The 22,261-nt window shown below is 57.3% G+C and overlaps 1 protein-coding gene across 4 annotated transcripts in view; it reads right to left on the bottom strand.

Annotated features, from left to right (window-relative positions):
* BLACAT1 (BLACAT1 overlapping LEMD1 locus) overlaps positions 1 to 22,014 on the bottom strand; it is a 30,579-nt gene extending 8,565 nt beyond the window's left edge. The window contains exon 1 of one of the 4 annotated variants that reach the window (XM_075775942.1): positions 21,912 to 22,014. Coding sequence is in view for 2 of the 4 variants with exons in the window: in XM_075775939.1 (XP_075632054.1) it covers positions 3,810 to 3,826 (17 nt within the window). In the remaining 2 variants the exon portion in view is untranslated. Of the gene's footprint in view, positions 1 to 3,809; positions 4,120 to 4,148; positions 4,191 to 10,280; positions 10,493 to 21,911 lie in introns of those variants that run through there. The other 3 variants (XM_075775941.1, XM_075775943.1, XM_075775939.1) reach the window with 3 other exon arrangements.
* Positions 22,015 to 22,261: the final 247 nt, after the last annotated feature.

Here is a 22,261-nt window from a genome sequence, read left to right as displayed (position 1 = left end):
GGGGCCAAGCCATGCGTGTCCGTCGCAGGGACGGGCCCTGCTCGGCGTGAATGGCTCGGGGCGGCCATTGTCAGGGGTGAATTTTCTGAATGAGCAAATCCTCATTAAAAAATAATTAAAACAGCCTGGTGAGATTGGCTTAATTCCTTTCATTTTGACTGATGGTGTTTAGTTTTGATGATTTATGTGCCACAGTCTTGCCAGCTCTCATGCTTTCATTGTTGGAACTCATGGGATTTCATGATTTTCTTCCTTCCACACCTCCTTGAGTCATGGGATTACAGCTGAATCTCAGCTTTCATTTTTTTCAATGACTATTATTTTTAAAGATGCATTCCAGGCTGGTGAAATAAAGCCTGACACCTAATGACTCAAAGCTCAGGAAGTGAGAAAAAAAAGAAGAGAGAAATTGCTCGCTTCCTGCTTGGGGAGGGCGGTTTGTAACCCCCTGACGTTGTTCAGGTGCTGACAGAGGTGGCGGGATCTGGGGTGGTGGGGTCTGGGGTGGTGGGGTCTGGGGTGGTGGGGTCTGGGGTGGCGGGGTCTGGGGTGGCGGGGTCTGGGGTGGTGGGGTCTGGGATGGTGGGGTCTGGGGTGATGGGGTCTGGGGTGGCGGCGTCTGGGATGGTGGGGTCTGGGGTGAAGGGGTCTGGGGTGGCGGGGTCTGGGATGGTGGGGTCTGGGATGGTGGGGTCTGGGGTGAAGGGGTCTGGGGTGGCAGGGTCTGGGGTAGTAGGATCTGCAGTGATGGGGTCTGCACCCTCCTCTCCCACCCCTCCCAGCCCAGCTCTGCCAGGCTGCCATGCTCGTAGGCGTTGCCTTTGCACATTTAAAAAGTGCAAATTTGCCGAGTCCAGCTGTATAATTAAACCTGTCCTTCTTACATGCTCCCAGCCACCACCTCCCCTCCGACGTCCTCGTGGCTCCGGGCTGGCCATGACCCCGTGGGCACTGTGGGCACAAATCCTGCCTGGTGTGAACTGGGAGACTCCAGGCTCTACACATCCCACAGGGTCGGCAGCATCCCCGGAAGGGGCACGGTGCGGTGGGGAGACGGGGCTGGAGGTGCCCGGGCTTTTCTCAGCCCCCTGCTCATCCCTGCTCGGGAGAGCCGACGAGCAGACAGGGCTCCTGCCATCACCTGGCAGCCGTTTCGGTGCCGGGTTAAGGCAGCGGCCGCAGCCCTTGGAAATGCCCTTGGTCTCCGCCTGACGCTTTTGTTCTGCGGGGCTGCAGGTGGGGATGCTTTGAACCGTGTGAGAAAAGCTCGCTGCCAAAGAAAAGCTGCTCCCGCCGCCCTCGCAGCCCCCTTCGCCGGCACCCGGCGCCGCTGAGCGCCCTTTCAGCTCTGAATGGGGACGACGGCGCCTGAAAGGCCGTGCCCCCCGCCATCCCCGTCCCCCTTTGTCTCTCCCTCTGCTCGCCACCCCCTGCCCCATCCGTCTTGCTAAACCTCTAAGGCCCTGCAAGGCTTCAATGCCCCCTTTCACTTATTATTTGTTACCAAATAAATATGGGTGATTAAAAAGGGATCAGGAGTCCGTGCGGTTTGCAGAGGTGCCTGGAAGGTGGAGTCCCTCCTCTGTGTAGCCCATGGCTTTTCGCCCTACATGAGTTAGGAAAAGCAATCACATAGGAATAAAAAGCCATAGACCACAGCAGAGGGCTTACCCAGGATAAGCCAGCAGTCTTTGGGGAAAGAAAAGGAAAAAGGGAAAGGAGGGGGAAAACCCAAAGTAACCCCTCTGTCTAAGTTGTCCTCCCTCCCCGTGCCCAGCTGGGCGCATGACCTGCTCCCTCCCCAATGGGGACTGCAGCCCCCCAGCTCGATCCTACAAAAATAAGGGAACCTCCCACCCAAAACACCCCTCAGCACCACGCCAGCGCAGGGTGGTTTCTCCTGGGTTGCTCCCGGGTCAGGAAGGAGAGAGCCAAACCCGCCATGTCTGTCCCCTCAGCAGTAACCTGCCAGCACGGTGGCCCGACCCGGGGAGGAGGACTCAGCACCCGGCTGTTTCTGCTCCGAACGCTGTAATGAACTGTGAGTGCAGGGACAACAGTCTCTTGCAGCAGAGGTGATGCTTAAAAGACAACATGCCATAGCCTGAATCAATGGCAGCATGCCCAAGGAGCAGGCAACAAAATGGTTTATTTTCACTCTCCCAGTGTCCTGGCCATAGCTACACCTTATCTCAGTCAGTAAGATGGTATTCCCCATCACATCTTTCTGTGCTGCTTTTAAGGATCCCAATAAACCAGATAAACCTTGAGTTATAAACCAGGTAGTGGCTCTGGTTGCAAAAGGAGCAGCACAAATTTACACCTGCAGACCAAACGTCCCTTTCCATAGAGGACCACCTCGCTGCTCGGCAGCCCAGGAGCCCACAGGGTAAATCCCTTTTGCAAGCAAGGGGGAGGAAGATGCTCACCTTGGGGTATAGCTGTACCCTGTCCTGTAGCTGTTTTGAAAGCCTGAGCCTTCGGGCCACTGTGGCACTTGCCCACAGTCACAAAGTTGCTCGGCGGCAGAACTGGGAACAGAAAACCTTACCCTGGTGCCAGCCCCTCTGCCCCCGCAGCTCACCTGGCTGCAGAGGCGGCGGATGGATGCTCAGCGGCGAGAGGTGCATCCAACAGACCCGCCTTTGTCGGCTGAGACAAAGGGCTAAAGAAAGGTCTGGCTGCAAACCCACCTCCCGCTCGCTTCCCCCGCTGCTGCCTTCCCCTGCCGCCTTTTCGGGGGAGCCTCCGTCTCCGTACCCACAAAAGAGGCAGCTCAGGACAAGGTGACGTGTTTCATGGGGAGCAGCTGCTCCAGCAGCTCCCCTGAGAGCCGAACACAGACCTTACTCTTTAGCAAAAGCCTCTGCACCTCCCCGCACCTGCGGGAGCTCCTCCGGTGGCACCAAAACTGCCCAGGTTGTCCCTGGGAGAGCGCTGGCCTCTGCCTTTATTCCCTTCCCCTGCCAGGACGCCGGCTTGTTCAGCAACAGTGACTGCTAATTGCCGGGAGCTGATGAGGTCAGCTCTGCTATCGAGTCTAGGAAACTCCCTTTCTTGTTGCCCTAGCAAGAATCCTTGGGAAACTCAATGTTTCTAAAACTATACAGCAACCAGGTTCGTAATAGCAGTGAACATGACTTTGACCTACAAAGCAAACTTCTGAAGCACACAGGTAGCTCTTGAAGCGGTGTTTTCCCAAAGTCTTTCCTCTTATATGAATGGTGAGAAAAAAAGGCCGCTGTGTGCCCCACCTTCTGACACAGTCACGCTCCCTTCCCGGCCCTTTTGCTCTGCGGGAGGCAGCCGCAGGACGGTGCAGCCGCGGGCAGCCCGAGGCACCGAGCTCTGCAGGAGCATCGTTTGGTGCCGGCGTTCTGCCCTTGGGTGCAGGCGTTGCACCGGGGAGCTCTGCCGGCAAATACCCCAGAGCGTGTCCGTGGGCGCTGTGTGCACACCAGGAGCTCCGCGTGGGTCTCTGCCCTCCCGGCCCCGGTACCAACCCACCCCCTGGTCCTGGGGGGGCACTAAGGAGACAGCCCCGATTTCAATGCGCATCGCACGTTCGAGGGGTAAATCTGTCGAGCCGGACTTACTGGCTCTTTGGGATACGGCCCCGCGGCTCTGCTTTGGCACCCAAGACCTTCCCGAGGAGGTTGCACCCAACGCAGGGCAGCTCCAGTGCCAGGCTGCTCGCCCCAGCGTCGGAGCACGGGGGCACATGCCTGTCCGAGAGCCACCAGCCCCACACCACACCGCAGGGACCCGAGGACAGCCCGGAGCCGCCGGCCGAGCGCAGCTGACCTCACCTTTGGCAGCACGGCATCCTCTCCGCGGGAAGGGCACTACGCCAGTGGGCATGGGCCTTGGGATGGCAGCCGCCGCGGCATCGCCTGCACCGTCCTCTCCTCCCCGCGCCGCCCTGGCCCCTGCCAGCAAAACCTGGGCACCGCAGGGATGCTCGGGGAAGCGGGTGCCCGGCGCTGCCTGGGGCGGCTGCCCCCACCACCTCCGAGCCCCGGCCAGCTGGGGAGGGGGGGGGTGTCTCATTTTTGAAGCCCTGACCCCTCCCTTGGCGGCTGCTCCCGCTGCCATCCCCAGCGCCCCGTCCCCCCGTCCCCGCCGAGCCTCGCTGCGCGGTCGCATACTTGAAATGGTTGTGCACCAAGGGGCCGGGAGCGGAGGGAGGGAGCGAGGGGTCAGGTATTTCTCCATCCCCAGCTCCGGAGAGCCGGTAACAAAGGCGCTATTGAACTGCAGCCTCTCTGGTCTGTGAAGCAGAAACCTCTTGTATCTACTTCACTGCCTTTGATCTAACTCCCCCAGTGGGATGGATATTACTCATGTCCTGCTGCTCGGGTACTGCTGCCAGAGCGGGACGGGGGGGACAAGCCCCCGCTCGTCACCCTGGGTTTGGGAAGCGTCCCGCCGGCACCGGGCAGGGGCACCCAGCACCCACCTCTGCTGCTGCCCTTCCCTCTGCCCCCCTCAACTCCGACACCCTCCCAGACCCCAAACTTTGGGGGATACGTGCGGGCGCCCAGCGCTCAGCCAAGCGTAGAGGCGGGAGGAGCAGGGCTCTGCGCCTCGCATTCCTCTCCTGTAATTAAAGCCGGTGCACTGGGTGGAGGGGGAATTTCCCAAAGGGTTTTACTGGCATCTGGACAAGGGTCAGACAATGAGAACATTTGACAGGGTGCCCAAATCCGCTGTATCTTGGATACGCTCAAAGCCTCCCCCGTGCTGTTCGTCCCAGGCGCTGGTTTGCCGGAGGTGGGGGCCGTTTGGGCAGATTGGGCGGTGGGGAAGGCGAGGGGGAGCTTGGGGACTCTCTCACGATGTCCCTGCAGCCAGGCTGCCCCAAAAGTGCAAAAGCTTGAGCAGCACCAGCTTGCTCTGAAACCACGTCCCCACCAGGATCCCCCAGAAAATCCTGGGTAAAGGCATCGAAAGCACCTTAGAGACTCACAGGACTTAGAGCGGTGCTTTAAAAAGTACTTTGCTGCCTTCAGCAAGCTACCTGCCATGCTCCCCGGGGAGCCAGGGGCACTCGGGGCTTAGCCTGGTTTTGCCAGTCCCAGAGGGCACCGGGATGCTGTGACAACCTGGCTGGAAACCATCCCAGCTACCCAAAAGCACTTGAGAGCTTTTGGAAATCTTATTCTTCTACCTTTCCAGCGGGGTTGCAGAAAACCCTGCGCCTGGCAGCTCCCACCGGCACCCAGAGAGGCACGTGTGGGCATCGCCTTTGGAGCAGGCAGGTCCCCGGGGTGCCCACATGACAGTACCCAAAATGAGAGTACCCAAAATTACAGCACAAGAGGAAGCCTCCCTGCAGCCAAGGGCTCTCAGCGCTGCTTCGCCTTCTCCCAGGGCTCATCCCTTCTCTCCTCAGCTCCCTGCCCATGTCTCGGTGCGGGGAGAGCAGAGACATGCCCAGAGCCTCTCCGGGGCTGCCTCCGTCCCCGCTGCAAGGTGGAGAGCAATAAAACATACCCGACAACTGAAACGGAAAGGATGGATGGACAGATGGATGGACGGATGGGTAGATACTCAAGAACAGAGACCAGCCAAGCTGGATACACCTGAAGGATTTTGTTTTCTGGAGAGATCCATACTAGTTGCAGCCCCAGAAGGTGCAACCAGCCTTTCTTTTAGGGGTTCATCTGCAGTTCCCCCCCAGCCCCTCTCTCCCCAGCTACAGGCTGGCTCGTGCCCCCCAGGCAGGGCGTGCGGGACCTGACTCTTGTTTAGTTTTTAAACATTAACTCTTAGAACTTGGGGAGCAGTTGAAGTCAGAGTTGGGCAACGATCCATTTTCAAGCTGTCTTGACAACTGGCTCCAGCACAGCAAGATTAGATCTACTAATCACATTTATAAGGCGCCCAGGATCATGAATTGGGTATTCGGAGAATATTTGTCATTGTAACAATGTCATTTCCCAGCCTTCAGTGTGCATTACCTTGTCCTCTGAGTTGTTATGGTTGGAGATTTTGGCTTTACAGAAACATCTACTTGGGGCAGAGGAGGCTGAAATGCATTTGTTGTATCGGTGCTCTGTGCAGGTAAAGGTGCACGCTGTCTGTCACTTGTACGGCCCGTGGATAGGGTAATACTGCCGTTATTTATGGATTTTAATCAGCTTTCTCATCACCTGATTTTGTATTGATAGCTGCTTTGACAAAGCAGATATAACCTAAATCTTTCCAGAATGCTATATAGATCCCCCAACCCTTACAGGCAATAAAAAGGGGGGCCAGGTAAGCTGAGCAACACCCCAGATCAGGCAGCGCATCCTTAATGGTGAGCTCAGGAAAGCGACGCAGAGCTGCTTCCCCGTCGCTCCCCAAGCAGGCGTCTGACGATGAGACCACGCTGTCTACAACACCCTTATCAAGACATGCTGGAGAGATGTGTTCAACAAATCCATGTTTGCAGCAACAGCAGCAATCGCAGCATCGCAGCCTGTGCACAGCAGCTGCTGCTCGGCTTCGAGCGCTGCAGCATTGCACTAAGGAGAGACCAGACGGAGCCCAGGCTCCCTTCACAGGATGCTCTGGCAGCCACAGAAAATCCACAAGGCCAGGAAGGGCCAAAATAGTCCTAATTTTGCAGGTGCACACACAATCACACGCTCCTTCCAAACCACAGAATACAGCATAAAACTGATCTCATTTGTTTTAAGGAGAGAAAATAAATCCTTTCATTTTCTGGCTACTTTTGCACTTTGCTTTATGCCCATAAGGATGCTCAGACCACCTCTCTCCAGGACAGCAGACATTGCTCGTGCAGCCTCTCCCCGACACCCTGGCAGCCCATGAGATGCATTTTCCCCTTCCAGCAGGTACCAGTGCTCCAGGGCTTGGCTTTCCCTGCCTCAGGGATGCGTGCAGGAAAACTGGGGCTGGCGAGGTGCCGAGGGGGCCGGGGCATGCAGAGCTGGGCTCCGGCTGCCCCGGCACAGCTCAGCCCAGAGCCAGGCTCCGCAGGACCGGCTTTCCATGGGTACCTGGGGTTGCTTTGGAGAGCAGAAATGTTCTCGCTGGAACAGGTAACTTTGAGCCAGGAGGAATGTTTTGCAAATCCAGTTAGTTTGTACCAGTTGGCGTTGGGTACAAAACCAGCTCTGAGAAGTTGCAATCTTCCCTTCCCTTCCCTTTTTCCTTCCCTTCCCTTCCCATCCCTTCCCTTCCCACTTTTCTATTTGGAACAGCTTTTCTTTGCTTTTACCAAAAATACGTATTTTAGGTGACTGGAAATGTAACTAAAGGTTTTTTTCTCCGGATGTTCTCCAACCCTAGATGATTTTGTTTCTCAGCTTGTCGAAAAAAGAATAAATTCATTTTGGCTTGACCCCTCGGTGCTTCTGTGCTCTGCAAACCGACAAATCAGTCCTCAGCAGAGGACCTGCACCTGAACCAAGCGACCCTTGGAGGGGCACGTCTGGCCCCAGGACCCCAAGACCATGACTTGTGTGTCCCGGGTCAGAGCCCGTATGATCCTGCTGAACCCCAAACCCCTCTGCTCTGCCTCCGCTCAGCCCCACTGCACGCTGAAAAGCGTTGCTGTCTCCTCCGGCTTTTTTTCAAGGTGGAGGACTGAGAGGCAGAGAGGGAAGGGACAAGATAATGACCCAGATCTGTTCCTGCAAACTAGCCATCAATTTGCCACACAGCCCATTAAGAGAGGGCAAATGCAACTCGGGAATCCAGGTAAGTCACTCGCTAACAAGATCCTCCCGGGCCTTTTAGCACATTCCTGGTCACAGATATTTCAGCTCCCGCAGCCCCAGCTGTAATTAAGTCTGGGCTGCGAGGCAGGAGACGCTGCAGCAGCCAGGAGGGAATTTGTCTAGATTTGCCGGAGGAGCGCACAGGGCTGGTGAGCAACGGGGCTGGGGCGGGGGGGGGGCTCCAGCCCCAGCATCCTGCACGGCACAGGGGCCGGTCCCTCGCTGGGACGCGTGCGAGGAGGGCGAGCGCTGCTCCCCTCGGACCTCCAGCAACTTGGACTTGGTAATGGAGGGAGAGGGAAATCACCAGGCTGAAGGGTACGGTTCAGTGATCGGGAGTGACTGGAGCAGAAGGAACAAAGAGATGGAGGAGTTAGAGGGGGAAGGTGAGGAAAGAACCCTGTGAGGGTGCGGGGGCACTTTGTGCAGAGGTAGAAAGCGAAGGCAGGAAAACCATCACCTCTGCACCAGCGTGGCCCCTTTGAGTCCCCTGGGGAGTCACTTCCCCAGGCTCAAACCTGCCTCAGGTGACTCCAGTGACTTCAGGGCATCACCCTGGGCACAAGCTTGGGAAGAAAAGAGATCAACCCAAGTCCCACCATCATAAATTGGGGCTGAACCCACTGATGACAGGCAGTGCTAGGGGAAGCAGACCCACAAAGGTGCCCTTCCCCTGCCCTCGCAGACCAGACCCCAAACCCCCTTTGCATGTGGCTTCACCATCACAGGCACAAGCTCAAACAGCTCCTATAAAGCCACAGACCCAGCTCCCTCCTGGGACCGGAGCAGAGAGAGCTGCCAGTGCTCAGCTAGAATTCACACCGCAGCTTCACACCACGTTTGAAGGGGGTTTAACCTCCCGTATCACCCTCCTTTACAAACACCGCTCCCCCACTCTGTGCTCCCTCCTCCTGCACAGCGGCTGCACTGAACCCCCAGAGCCCCCCTGACTTAACCTGCACAGGCGATGGAGGATCCCTGCAGATACACCTATCCAGGCTGTCCTGTGCAACCCCATCCGGCTGCAACACAGGACGCTGGCGTGCTTCCCACTGGAGATTCCCCTCTGGATGCGCGGGTGAGGCCAGTGGGGCAAGGAGAGGTGGCGGATGAAGGCAGGGATGCAGGCAGAGCCGTGGGGCTGGGGCCGGGCCGACCCTCCCCACGTGCCCGCGCTGATGCTCCCCGTTGCTGGCTAGAGAGGATTAGCCAGAGTGGGGGTGACTTGGATGGAAAGGGGACAGGTTGATGGTCTACCCACATGGGAGCTGCCGATGTGTGCCTGTGCAAGGCAGAAGGGTGGTTAAGCCCCACACAGCTATTCACACCCACCCGGGGTTTGGTGAACCTTGTCTAGGCACCGAGAGGTCAAGTTTGCTCTTGCTTTGAGTTTTGTGGGGTCTCTGCCCTGGTCACGCTGAGCTGGCAGCCCCAGAGGGAAGATCTCCTGAAAGCCAAGCTTGGGCTGACCCCGGCTCATGGGCTGTCCTCTGCTGTGGTCGGTAGCTCGGTGTGACAGGCAGCGTGCAAGGGCAACGCACCCTGTGAGTAGGGAACGTGGGGCTGGAATAAGAGACTGCACATGGGTTAGCTCCTGGAAGGGGAACGGTGGCATCCGTGCCTAGAGGCTGGTGTGTACGGCTTGAGTGGCGGGGTTTGGGGAGCATCGTGGATGCATCCTCCGTGTCAGGTCCAAGGTGATGCAGACGTGAGATATTTGTGTTTCGTCTGCTGCTGGCCCTGTTATTCACTGTTACTAGTGATTTGTCATGCTCTCCTGACAAGTCATCGGGGACTCGTGACATAATGTGACACCTATTAGCATGAGGAGCAATTCTGGTGGAGAAAGTGTCTCTTTTCCACTTTGGAGACCTTTCCTCCGTTGCTCACCCTGCTGAACAGGGCACCGGGGTCCCACCGCTCCCTCCCAAGGGACAGCCACACCTGGGGGGGGAAGACGAACCCCACGGGGAGACCCATAAGCACAGTGTGAAGGTGCCCACACCCGTACCTGAGCCTCTTCCCTCTGCCTGGAGCCGTCCCAGCCCTGGTCCCACCCAGCCCTGCTGCTGAAGGTCCCCATCGCTCCCTGGGGATGCGCAGACCTCTGCAAAACCCAGGAGGGGACATCCCTTGGGTCCCTCCGGCCACCCCCAGGCCGCTCCTTGGAGGGGGGCTCGGGGGACTTTGCCGTCCTCCCTCTCCTCGCTGTCGCTGAAGCTTCCAGCAGAGAAAAATTATTATTCTGCTTAATGGGCTATCACAGCCCAGACAGAGGAGTGCGCCCAGGCACTTGCGTGCACGCACACGCACACCCCCAAACCACTGCACAAGCCATTGGGAACCGTTTGGCCTCCCCAGACGCTGTCAGCCCCCAGGACCCCATCGACAGAGTCCTTTTGGTTTCACACCCCAGCACGGCAGGAAGCAAATGACACCGAAATCAAGGCAATTCCTATCTCAAAGTAATTAATTTCCTTTCCTCTCGCTGACATCACCGTTCAGGTTACTACATGCACCACTTCCCTTATCTTTCCTCGGGATTACCTCATCGGAGAGAACCCGGAGAGCCTCCCTCTCCGCTGTGCCGAATACCGGCACGGGTGTTGGAGCTGCAAGTTTGCAGCCGGAGGAAGGATTGCTCAAATGCGGTTCCAGCAGCACGCCCAGCTCTTCCGACCACCCCGACACTTCATGCTGTTTTCTTACAGGATTCAGCGATATTCAGCAAGGCACAAGCACTAACAAATCTCCTGCTCTCCGCCTTTCGGTTCACACTCATGAGGAAGAAAAATACACTTGTGCACCAGGCAGAGTTTCTCTTTGCCTGCAATCGGGGGTGACGCACGGATTTTATACACATTACAAACAATGCAAAAGTGTTTGCACGCACACAGACATACCCAGTCCTTCACAAACACCCCCACTTCACGTGTGTGGTACCCGAGTACGACGGAAAACTTATCATATTTGTACACGAACTTACATTCATACACAGGAACACTCACACAAGTGCACGCTTCATACTGAAATCCAACAGTTAAAAAGCTTACACGTAATTTAGCTGATAAGTACGGTAACATGTGTTGCATGGAATCGTGTGTCAACATGAGTAATGTATATACACGTGAATATATATATACACACATCTTCACAAACATTCATATACTGATGAATTTTGTCTGTTTGGTGATTGTTCTCGCCTAAAACAAAGAGAATTATTTTTTTCAGCTAATCACATACGCATCGACAAGAATATAACTACCGCAAGCAAATGCCGCGCGGTAGCTACAACACAGCGTGAGCAGATGTAAATACATATATTCACATACGCATACATAAACACCTTTTCAACATACACAATAAACAGATAAAAGGACTTGAATTTCTTTGGGAGAGAAATACGCGGGCATCGCCCGCAGAGCCGAAGTCCCCGGGGGAGCTGCGCAGGTAAGGCATGCACACGGGAGCCGAGGGATGCAGGTGGCTGTGTGCGCTTTGCGTGTGCTCATTACAGATGCCCATCGTACACCGAGCGTGCCGCCTGTGCACCCGCTCCTATTCACCGCCTCGCTCTCTCACACACACAACTCCTCCAGGCAAGACTTCAAACAAAGAAAGAAAGAGAAAAATGCTGTCTTACTTTTTTTTTTTTTCCTCCTTTTTTTTTTTTTTTTTTCCTCCTCTCTCCTCCCCGCCGCCTCAATCGCGGGACTTCAGCGGGACCGCAATTCTTTGGTGGAGATTATGAAAAGCAACTTAACAAACCGCCGAGCGCTGCACACAGCCGTGCGGAGGGGAAGAAGAGCTTTGCCGGCAGAGAAGAGAAGGAACAAAAGCCCAGCAATGCCAGAGCGGTGCTGAATAGGTGTCTTCCTAATTGTAAGGGGATTGTGTGGCTGTGTGTGGTTGCAGGGCGGGAGGAGGCGGGTGGAAGGGGTGATGGGAAGAGGCCTCCCTCCCACGCCGGCTGGGGACGGCCGCCCGCAACCCCAATCTGAGGTTAGCGCATAAATTATCTGCCGTCTCTCGCGCTCTCCACGTTGGGTCACGGAGCCGCGCGCACGTCTGCATCCCTCTGCTCCGCTCCGCCGACAGCTTCCCGTTCCCGGCACAGCCCGACGCGGATGCTCGGTACCCACTGGGCACGGCCCCCCGCGTGCCCCCCGCCCGGCGCAGGGATGCCAGCTCTCCCCATCTCCCTTCTCTCCCGCTTTCTCCCTTTTCCGCTTTGTCTTCGGCCCCATCTCCCAGCCAGGCAGACACAAAAGAGCCTCTGACCTGAGAGGAGAAATACCCGTTTCTAGAAAAAAAAACCAAAAAAAACCCAAAAACAAAAACCACCCGAATGCGCCGGTGTGTGCTTTCAGCAGGCAGGGAAATTAAAAATAGCTGGTATAGCTTGAAATCAGAGGCAGCATTCCTTCTCTAATGAGTGTAATTAGCGGAGTGAGGATGGAAGCGTGTTTCCCTGGCTGTTCCCTGCATCTTTCCGTGTCTCCGAGTGCCAGCCTGCCTGTGCTCTTCCACGGGCTTTTGGGAAACGGCGTTTTTCCACTTCCAGGAGCTGTCGGGGCAGGAGCTGTGCTTGGATGCAGCTATCGACATGCACTTCAGCTACCTTAAGCTCTCCCTCCACCTCTGTCTCAAAATAGCGGGGTTCAGACAGGATTAAATCCCCAAACACACATCCCGAGTCCTCTGTGGCTTGCACAAGCAAAGACAAGTCAGATTTGGGAGCTTTTTCTTTTTTTTTTTTTTTTCCCCTGCTCGTTGCTATCCATCCACTTTAGCTCTCATAAATCCCGAGCTGTCAGTGTAACAACGGGTGATTCAGTGGGGATTTAGCCAGGCTTCAGACCCGTGGAGCGAGCCAGATCCTCCTCCCGTGGCAGCGCCCGACCGAAGATGAGCACGGCATTACCTCACCCCGTGCCGGGACACGGGGCGTCGGGCTGCTCTCCTGTGGGGAGCCGGGAGGTCCCTCGCAGGGGACGAGGACCCTCTCTGCTCTCTGCCTTGTGGGTAGCTCCCTCGGCAACCCTGTAAATCCAAGTTTTGCCTGGGATTAGTCTAACCATCAATTTTGACCACATCGGTGTAGGCGAGAGCATTGAGTGTCTGCGGGGGGATGAGGATGCAGCAGGGTCCACCCCGCGCATCCTTCCCCCGAAAAGGGAAGGGGCAGCAGACGAAGCCCCATGGGAGGGCAGTGCTCTGGGGGGTGTGTTGGGCAGCTCATTAACGGATGGGCCTAATGACCTGCTCGGTTGGGTTGGCTGCACAAGCCGGAGGAGGAGCAGGAGCAGCTGGACAGGGCGACACGTTGGATCTGGGCATGGGGCTGCCCGAGCAGGCGGTCCAGCCGTGCCGCTGGGCTGCGGCAGGCCAGGAGCGGCCGGGGAGGGCTGCGTCGTCTCTCAGCATCTGCTCGGCTCTGACATTGTGCTCACTTGGGCTTTTTTTTAATTGTCTTGATGTCCCTCATTTGCATAATCCCCATAATGCAGCGCAGCAGGACTTTTGCTCTGAGCTAATAAATAGATGACAAAAATAAATGTGTCATGTAAGATTTGCTTCCATTTCTTTCCTTTGTGAGCGAGCAATCACTAAGAAACGATGCTCGCGGGGTTGATCTCACAGGAACTGTCAGCCTGGCCTGCCATAAGCAGTGATGTTCGCTTTGCCCGTGGTACGCAACTTTGCCAGACGTTAGGCTGAAGTCGTGAGCTGGGAGCAGGAGGAAAAGATTGCTGTGAAACGCGAGGATGTGCTCCTCACTGCCTGGGGTTTGGTCCCCATCAGCCCTCCAAAGCTCTTCCCCAAAAGTCGTCCCAAATGCAGGCTGGTGAAGTGCTGGTGGAAGGACTGCAGACCCCAAAAAGGTTCATCGATGTGTCTGTAGTATGTTTGCATCCAGTAATAGCCAGGCAAGTATCTGATGTACCTTATTTTTAGGTGCATTTTCTTCAAAATTGCACAGTGCTGCGGTTTCCTCTGCTCCGCAACGCCGTGGCCAGCTCTCCGCTTGCGGTGGAGTTGCGCTGCTTGTGAAATTAGTTCCCTTAGCTGAGAGAAAGAGTAATCCCTCTGCCGTGAATATCCAAGGGGACTCATGAGGCTGGAAAGGTGCCACATGTTTGCTACAGGATGATTTCCCCCTTGGTTTTACAAGAATTTATTTATCACCTCAAAGACCTTGGCTGGATGGTGCAGGGACATCGATGGGAACGCCAGAGATCCCACCCCAAAACAGCCTTAACGGGCTCAAAGTTTTAAAACAGAGGCTGCAGTTGTCACTGGGGCTCTGTATCCCGGCAAATCTTCGCTCCAGGGCTGGGGGTTTTCCTAGGCTGGAGCTCAGCTGGAAGCGAGGGAGCTGCTGAGCATCATCCCCGCTTCGGATCAGGCCAGAGGATCCCTTCCGAACATCAGGTTTGTGAAGCGACAGGGTCTGGATCTGATGGAAGATAGCGGTCAGGCTCGCTAGGTGTCTGAGGATGTAGTAGGAGATGGTTACTTTGCAGAGGGTGCTGGCAGCTCTGGAGATTGTATCTCGTGCATTACAGCAGTTGGTATTTTTTTTCCTTCCAGCAGCCCTGTGATTCTGGAGGATTCTCAGCTCTTATATAAAAACACTTTAGCACTTCCAACTGTGTTGTTTGTCGAGAAAAGCCTGAAAACATGAATCCTAAAGGGTAAAAGCTACAAGAGAAATAAAGATCTGATAATATATGAGCTTTGTTGTTGTTTTTTTTTTCTTTTAAAACCCTGACCAATTTTAAATCATGTTTATGACTGTACAAAACTGCCTTCTGGCACGCGAATGCTTGAGCGTGGTGTTACCATAAAGACGGATTCACAACTGCTGGTCAGTGGAGGAAAAATCACTGCCTGCGGTTTCCAAACCGCTCAGATCAGGCTGTGAAAGGAGCTCATCAACCTCATAGAGCTGCCCTTAATTGACAATTAACAGGTCCCGGGATGAGGCTTTCGGCTCCCGCACAGGGTTTCCCAGCGGGGCTGCTCTGCCGAGGTCTCCCCCCGTGCTGGATGCGGGATGTGCGTGCAGGAGGTCGGGCTGGCAGCCGGGCGCTCGGGGCTGCGGGGCCGCGGGGCCGCCTCACGCACCGCGACAGCCCCGAAGAGGAGACGAGCATGCAGGTGGGTGCTCACGGGGGGGAGCAAAGGCAGGGGGTGAAGAACAAGGGACAGGGAACGAAAGCAGAGGAGGAGGGAGAGGTGAGCTGTGGCGTGAGGCCGGATCATGACTCTGGGTGTCGTGAGCCCCAGCGGGAGAGTTTTCCACCATGGGCAGCCAAGATCTGCAACAAGTCCCCTCTCAGCTCGTCCCAGCAGTGAGGTCTGCACCCCAAATGGTCTGGCCCAAGCTCCCAGCATGAGCACCACGTCCCCCTCCCGGTGCCCGCTGAGATGGTGGGGTGCTGGGACAAGGGAAGGCAGAGAGCCATAAGGATGGAAAGAAGAAAAAAACAGCGACAGAGGTGGAAATTAGATGAGGTACAGTAGCGAGGCATGGAGGATGGCGGAGCATCCCTCCAGGATGTGGCAAATAATTTTCCCCTTCCCCAAAGCATCGTGGCCAGGGGACGGGATCATCCGTCTTCATTACATCACCAGAATAGGCTCTGTCAGGTTACACTGTAAAACTAATCAATACTCCCTGCAGCCTTGCTGGCCGCAGCTCCCACCACACCGGCAGGCAGCCGCGCAGCCGGGGCGGGCACCGGGGCACCCGCACGCCGGGTCGTGTGGCACGCACGTGTGCTGGCACACCCAGGCACGGCTCCCTGGGCAGCACGGGTCCCCATGGTACTGGGGGCCGGCAGAGACACCCAGTTATTGCCACACACTGTCTACACGTGCTTGATGGTTTTTTAAACAAGTTCACACTCTTTCTCATCCGGCTACCCAGGTATTTTATTTTTCCCTTGCCGTAATATCCTGACATCTGGCTGCTTATTTTCTGCAGACAACTGAACAAACCTCCTCCAACAAAATCCCACAGAAGTGCATCTACTCAGGAAGCAAAAATTACCAGGGAAAGCCTTATTTGCCCAGTTGCAATCACAGAACCCCACTTAGGCAAACCTAACTCACATGCAGTGTCCTAGAGCCCGTGCACAGAGGAAGGCACTTCAGTGACATTCCTCTAGAGAGGAGAGAAGCGAAGGGTTCTGCTATGAACATTGCTCAGCTCCTCCACGCAGTTTGGACCAGCTTGGCCAAAGCACTTAGTACCCAGCACCTGCCCTTGTGCCCTCGCACCCAACCCAGCTGGGTGCTGCTTCTCCCTGGTGCAAACTCCCAGCAGTCCCGAGGCAGCCCTGGAAATGCTCCTTGTCTCATCGCTGCCCGGCCCTGCTCAGTCCACACGTACAGGGGCAGGGAGTTAATAAACCCAGGAAATAAAGGTCAAGATTCAATCATCGGGTGCTGCTGAGAGCAGAGCAAAGATGCTAAGGCTTTCAATTGCCCGTGGTTGAAAAATGAGAGAGGGGTGCAGGGAACACGCCTGTGCAAGCAGAGCTGTCGGAGAGCGAGGTGGTGTGTGGTCCAGAGGGGTTAACCCGATTGGTGCTGCCTGGACCGGCTTCAGGGATCCCTGGAGGGTGCCCTTCCAGGGGGAGCACCTGGCTGCACCGAGAGCCAGAACTCAGCAGCATTCCTGCTGTCCGATTGCTCCTGAGAAACACCGGGGAGAAGACAGACCCTCAGGGCGGATGAGACCCTGACCACCACATGGGTCTTTGGATTTTACCGGGGGATGCTGCGAGCAAACCGTACTGGGGGTCCCTCGTTGGAGGTAACTGCGCAGCAGCAGGCAGCCTGCACCAACTCATACGGGCCTCACACCCAGCACGACCCGGTCCGTGCCCACCCTACGCCCACCCGTTCTCGGGGCAGGAACGGGGACCTGGTGAGCTCCCTGCTCTGCCCCAGGGCGCTTCACCCCAGCTGTTTTCAAGGCAGATTTCAAAGCAGTCGCTCCCACCCCGTGCCTGGGCTCCTACTGCAAGCAAAAGTCGTCGCCCAAGACAAGACCCATCCATCTTGCTCTCAACCCGGCCGCGCAGCTAAAAATAAGCCAATAAAGTAGCAATCACCTTGGAGCAGCAGCAGCTCTATTAAAGCGGAGCGAGCTGCGGCACCTGCGCCCCGGCTCCACGGCGCGGGCGAGCCAGAACCCCAGGAGCCTCCACCTGCCCCACTCTGCCCCACTCTGCCCCGCTGCCGTGGGGTGACGGTGGCAGGAGCCGGCATGGCAGCACCCGGTGCTGCCCCACGGTCCCACGCTCCTGCCAGGCTCCGGCTCTGCCTCGCTGGGCGTCTTCAGAGATGCTCCTCGCTGTCCCGTGGCACAGCCACAGCTGCACGTGCCGGCAGAGGATGCAGGCAGCTCTCAGCCTCTGGCAGCCCTCCTGCCTGCTGGGAGGAGGAGAGGAGAGGGGCTTATTGCAGAAGCCGAGCGGCAGCGATCGCTTCGCACCCCTCCTCTGTCCCAGCAGCTCTCATGGCCCGAACTGCCCCTCAGGGCTCCTCCACCCGCCGCGTGCCCTGGCTGCAGGGAACCCACGCTCGCTGGCGTTGCTCGTGTGCCTCTTCCCATGCAGATGTTGGCCAAGGGGCAGATCCATACTGATCTGATGCGCTGGATGTTTGCATCAGTTTCCGTTGCAAACGCTCATTTGTCATGTAGATCTCCTGGCATTTTTTTAAAGGGTAGATTAATTTAGGGGAGCTCTCAGATCCAATTTCCTCTGGCAATGGCTCTATTAGGCTGTGCACAGCAGAGATACAGGCTCCCGTCCTCCTGCTGCTACTGATGGAATTTGATTCCGCGCTGCCAAATCTGCAGGGCTGCAAACACATTCTCACTCTTGATTAATGTGAGTAATTTCTGCTTGAAAGAAGGTTGAAATGAGCAGCCAAGGGGAAGCGAACGGTGAGGGTTCCCCCCACTACCCCTCCTCCTCCCCCATCCCTCGCTGCTGTTTGCATTTTACCAGCTCTGGCATGGGCTAACAGATAAACAGAATCGCTGGCCCCGTTTCAAGAGCAGCAGAAGGTGCGGGAGGCGGGGGCCATCTCGGCGCAGGCGGGATGCTGCTGTGCTATGGCTCCCGGAATGCGACGGGAGAGGGACGGGGTCGGCCGGAGGCCCCGGATGGGGATCGGCCCCCCGCACCCCCGGAGCCTGCCGGGGCAGGGAAGGGACCCCAGGCTGGGGTCAGCGCTGCCCTGGGGGGTCACCCCACACGTGTCCATGCGTGGCGGGGAGGGGGGCTGCACGGGGGGGTCAGGAGGGGCGTTACATGCGGGGTGCATGCGAGGTGCACGCAGGAGGCACGAGGCCGTTGCACGGGGCCGTTGCACGAGGCCGTTGCACAAGGCCGTTGCACGCAGGGCTGCACGCGGCAGGGGGGTGTGCGGGGGCGGCAGGTGACTCTGAGGGCAGGGGTGGGGGGGCCGTGAGGGGCAGCGGGGGTGGAAACGGGAGGGGAAGGGGGGTCCCGCCTGGGCCGGGTGGGTCCGTGCGCGGGGACGGGGGTCCCCAGCGCCTGGCTGCAGCGGGGTGGGGGTGCCCTGCATTCCCCTGCAGACACGGGGCACAGAGGTCCTGCCCGCAGCCTGGGTTCGGGCACTCCCGCTCTGAGGAGCGATGTCATCCGTCCGCGGGGCCGCTCCGAGGCCGAGATGTTGAACATCTCCCAGCCTTTCCATCCTGCCCCACCCATGGGTCCAACCTGCGCCCCGTGGGCCAGCCGCCGCAGGGACTCCCCGTTTCCCTGCGGAGCATTCGCACCGTCTGCTTTTGATTCCTTCAGGCACATCGCCTGGGGCTGGTGTGGGGACCGGAGATGCCTGCACGGCTCTCTGCTTGGTTTTGGAGAGGGAGCACCAGTTGCCCCACGCCAACACGACGTCCCCCCTCCCTCAGCATCCCTGCGGCGCCTACCACACGAAAACCTGCCCCGGAGTCAGGGCCTTTGTAGGACACCGTTGTAGCAGCAGTAATGATGGGAGTTTTTCCCCAGCTAAACCCCGTCCCCTACGTCCTCTCCCTCAGGAGCAGTGGTGGCTTTGCATCTCCTTTTCAATTTATTTTTATAAGGAAGGAGGGAGAGAGAGAGTCACATCCTAATCTGGCAAAATGTCAGGGAGTGATTCAGAGAAGAGGCGAGCAGCAGAGAGAGGCAGCCCACACAGGAGAGTTGTTTCTGATTTCCAAATGTCAGCATGTCCTTTAATTAAATGCTGATTAACAGGGGACGTGCTCCCTTGCGCTGGAACCGGGGCTGCTGCTGGTAACATCGCACTCCGCAGAGAGCCCGGGCGATGCCGCCAGCCCGCTCGCACCCATGGGATGAGCTGCCTGGCACGCCGGAGACGTGGGAGAGCCACGAGAGCTGGCCCTGCCTGAGCAAGGCAGCCTTGCCCCGTGGTTTGCACCGCACTGAGGGCACCAAAAGGTGCCGGTTCAGCTGCTGCACGGCTCGGTCACGGCGGGCAAGCCTTTTGCGCCCAGGTCCCCACCGTCTTGTCTAGCCTCTGAGCAGGGATTGCGCCCGTGATTTTTTGGTCTCCAAGTGGAAGTGGCGTTGGATCTAGTTTAGTTAAAAGTGGATGCAAACCCTGATGTGGATGCTCTTACTTTAGTTTGAGCAGCTCTTTCCCTCAGCTTCTCTCTGTTCTCTATACACTTAAGCTAGGCTGCAAAAACGCTATTGCATTTGAGATCTCCAAAACCAACTTATGTACCTAATAATGTATGCCTAATAATGCATGCACCTCTCAAGCACACCCTGTGTTTGAAGTCAGTGGAAGGTTATCCTCGAGGTTCGGAGGGCTGTGCTGTGCTCTGGGCAGTGTCTGCCCCGGGGGGGGACAGCAAACCCTCACTGACCCTGGCAGCGGTGAGCAGCACCGTACAGAGACAGCCAGACTGGAAGGTGGCCAGCTGCTTCGGTCCTGGCTGCCACCCAGCTGCCTCTGCCTGATGCTGTCCCCAAGCACCGGGGCCGATTCTGTCCCGTGGTGCGGGGAGGTGGCATGTGGGATGGAGCAGGTATGTGCGGGCAGCACTGTGTCTCGCTGCGTGCTCCCACAGCCGGTCCTGCCCTGGGGAGCTTTGCGGGGGACCTTGCTATGTGCGGACCCTCCTGGTGGACTTCACTACGTGCCCTGGGACGGGTGGTTGCCCAAGCCCAGCTCTGCTTTGGCCTTTGGGGTGGTTCGGGCTGGCCCAGCTGCAGGTTTTGTTCTGGGCGTTATAGGGTTGGGCAGCCCCACTCCAGGAGCAGCAGGTTTATGGAGACAAAAGAGGTACGTTCTGCTCTGCACCGCATGCATCTGGCTGACCATAAAAGTGTTCCCGAGTGTACAAAAGCTCTCTAGACTGCACAGAAACTTTTACCTTCAGAGACCTGTGTCACACTGCGTGCATGGAGCCACTCGCACAAGCAAAGCCTGCCAAGGAGGTTACAGGGCTGAAGTCACATGCCAGACAAGGCTAAATCTGAAGAAATAGTCTATAATTAAAATCACGCCTTTCGGTGCGAGAGCTGAGAGAAAAAGCTTTTCACGCTTATCCTCCCATCTCCACAGCCACGACTTCTCTGCACATCCCTCCCAGCGCCTGCAGAAAGTCTTTCCTCCCTTTCAGCAGTCGGCGGGGCTGGAGGTGTAGGCTTGGGTGGCCAGCGGCTCTGGGTGCCACGTTTCCCCGTGCCCCGTGCAATGTGCAGCTCACAGCAACAAGTGTTTGCTCTCCGGACTCCCACAGCGACGCTGCCTATTCCCAAGCGCCACCTGATGGCATCATCTCCAGAAAGGGTTTGTTAGACAATATTTGTACCAGCACAGCCACAGGAACCAGCTCCGCCACCGGGGAGGGTGGAAAAGGACAATAGGACCACTGCCTGAGAGCAGCCCTGGTCTCAGCACCCTGCCCTGCACCCGTCCCCGGGATGGGACAGACCAAAGCTGAGTTCAGCGAACGCACGTTCCAGCTGCTCTCTTCTTCTCAAGACCACAAAAGTTCTTCCACACTACCCAGGAGCCAGGCAGACCCTGCTAACCCTGCTCAGGAGATCCCCACAACTCCCTCCTTTTTAATTCTCCTTGACATGCCTGAGAAAACAGCTCTGTGTTTAAAAATGTGAGACCGAATTACACAGAAAGCCCGGGGGCAGCAAGCCCTGCGCACCTCCCACACAGCAATGGGAGAGAAGTCACTTTCTTCTACCGCCAGACAAGGGATTTTGCCACGCCGGTGTCATCTCCACCTCCCTCTGCCTCCCCAGGAGGTGCCACCCAGACGTTTGTCGGGGGCCTGAATTTCGGCTGCAATAGCCAAGCAGCAGGTTGGATACTCTCCCACCTGAAAGAAGAGGCTCTCCCCTGACTTGGCAAACAACAGCCCTGGCTTGCACCACCAGCAATAGTGTGTCGAAGAGGCATCCTTCACTCAGGCCTCTCTTCCTCCCCTCTCCCCAAACTGGTGCCTGTTCGGGGCAGGGGCCTTAGGTGAGATGAACACGGCGCTGGCTCAGGGTCCTCCTCAGGCGTAAAGCACCGGGAGCGGGGAGCCTAACTCTGCCGATGTCCCTGCGTCGCTGCCTCCCCTCCCAGCCCTTCCCTCCGCCCCGCTGGGAGCACCGGGCGCCTGATGCTTGTCGGGGGAAAGGCACCTGTTTGGGTGAGCCCCTCGTCGCATCCCGAGCACCCGCGTGCTGAGCGGGGCAGTGCCTGGCTGCCCAAGGACGGTTCTTACCAGCCGGGATCCCTGCTCAGCGTCTGGCACAAGCCAACCTGGCAGCGCCCCGGGTATCGACCCCGCGGGTATCACCCGCTCTCTCCCACGGCTCTCCCCAGGTCTCGTTTAGCCTCCGCTCCCGACTTCGGCACGCGCGGGAACACTGAGACACCCACCATTGAGGCACCCAGATGGAGAGGCTGCAGCGAAGTGTTTTGTGCTGGGGAGGGATGGGGAGAGGACGCAGGGGGAGGGGAGGTGGCGGTGGTGGGAAGGGGGGATGAATCATTTTGAGGGAGCCAGATTTCCATATTCCCCCTGCTGGAAAATTAAAGTCTGCTCTGAGTTTGCATCCCAAATGTGATTGCTTTCGGATCCCTGCCTTGGAAGGCACGTACCTCTCTCAGCAGCCGGCCCTGCCGGGATCAGTGTCCATGCTGTCTACCTGTCAGCAGGCTCTTCCTTCTGTTCACGCTGAGCATCATATTTTCTTTGAACACCGAGGTAGTTAAAAGCTGCAACTTAAGGACTCGAGGGGGGGTGGAGGTGGACGGACTCACTGAGCATGAAAAGCAGCTATTGGCTCTGCCTCTCCGGCTGCTCTGCCACTGGGTTGGGCTGAACATGTGTCATCCTTCCCCTCGGTTCCCCTTATTTCCCCGTCACTGTCCTTCCCTGCTCGGTGCTGGGAAGGCGGGGGAGGGAGGCGAGTTACTGCCGGGTTATGAACCCCCCCCTCCGCAGCAGC

Source organism: Balearica regulorum, chromosome 25, assembly GCF_011004875.1.
Source record: "Balearica regulorum gibbericeps isolate bBalReg1 chromosome 25, bBalReg1.pri, whole genome shotgun sequence".
Taxonomy (NCBI): domain Eukaryota; kingdom Metazoa; phylum Chordata; class Aves; order Gruiformes; family Gruidae; genus Balearica; species Balearica regulorum.
The sequence above is the reverse complement of the archived record's forward strand: the minus strand, read 5'-3'. Positions and strand labels throughout refer to the sequence as shown.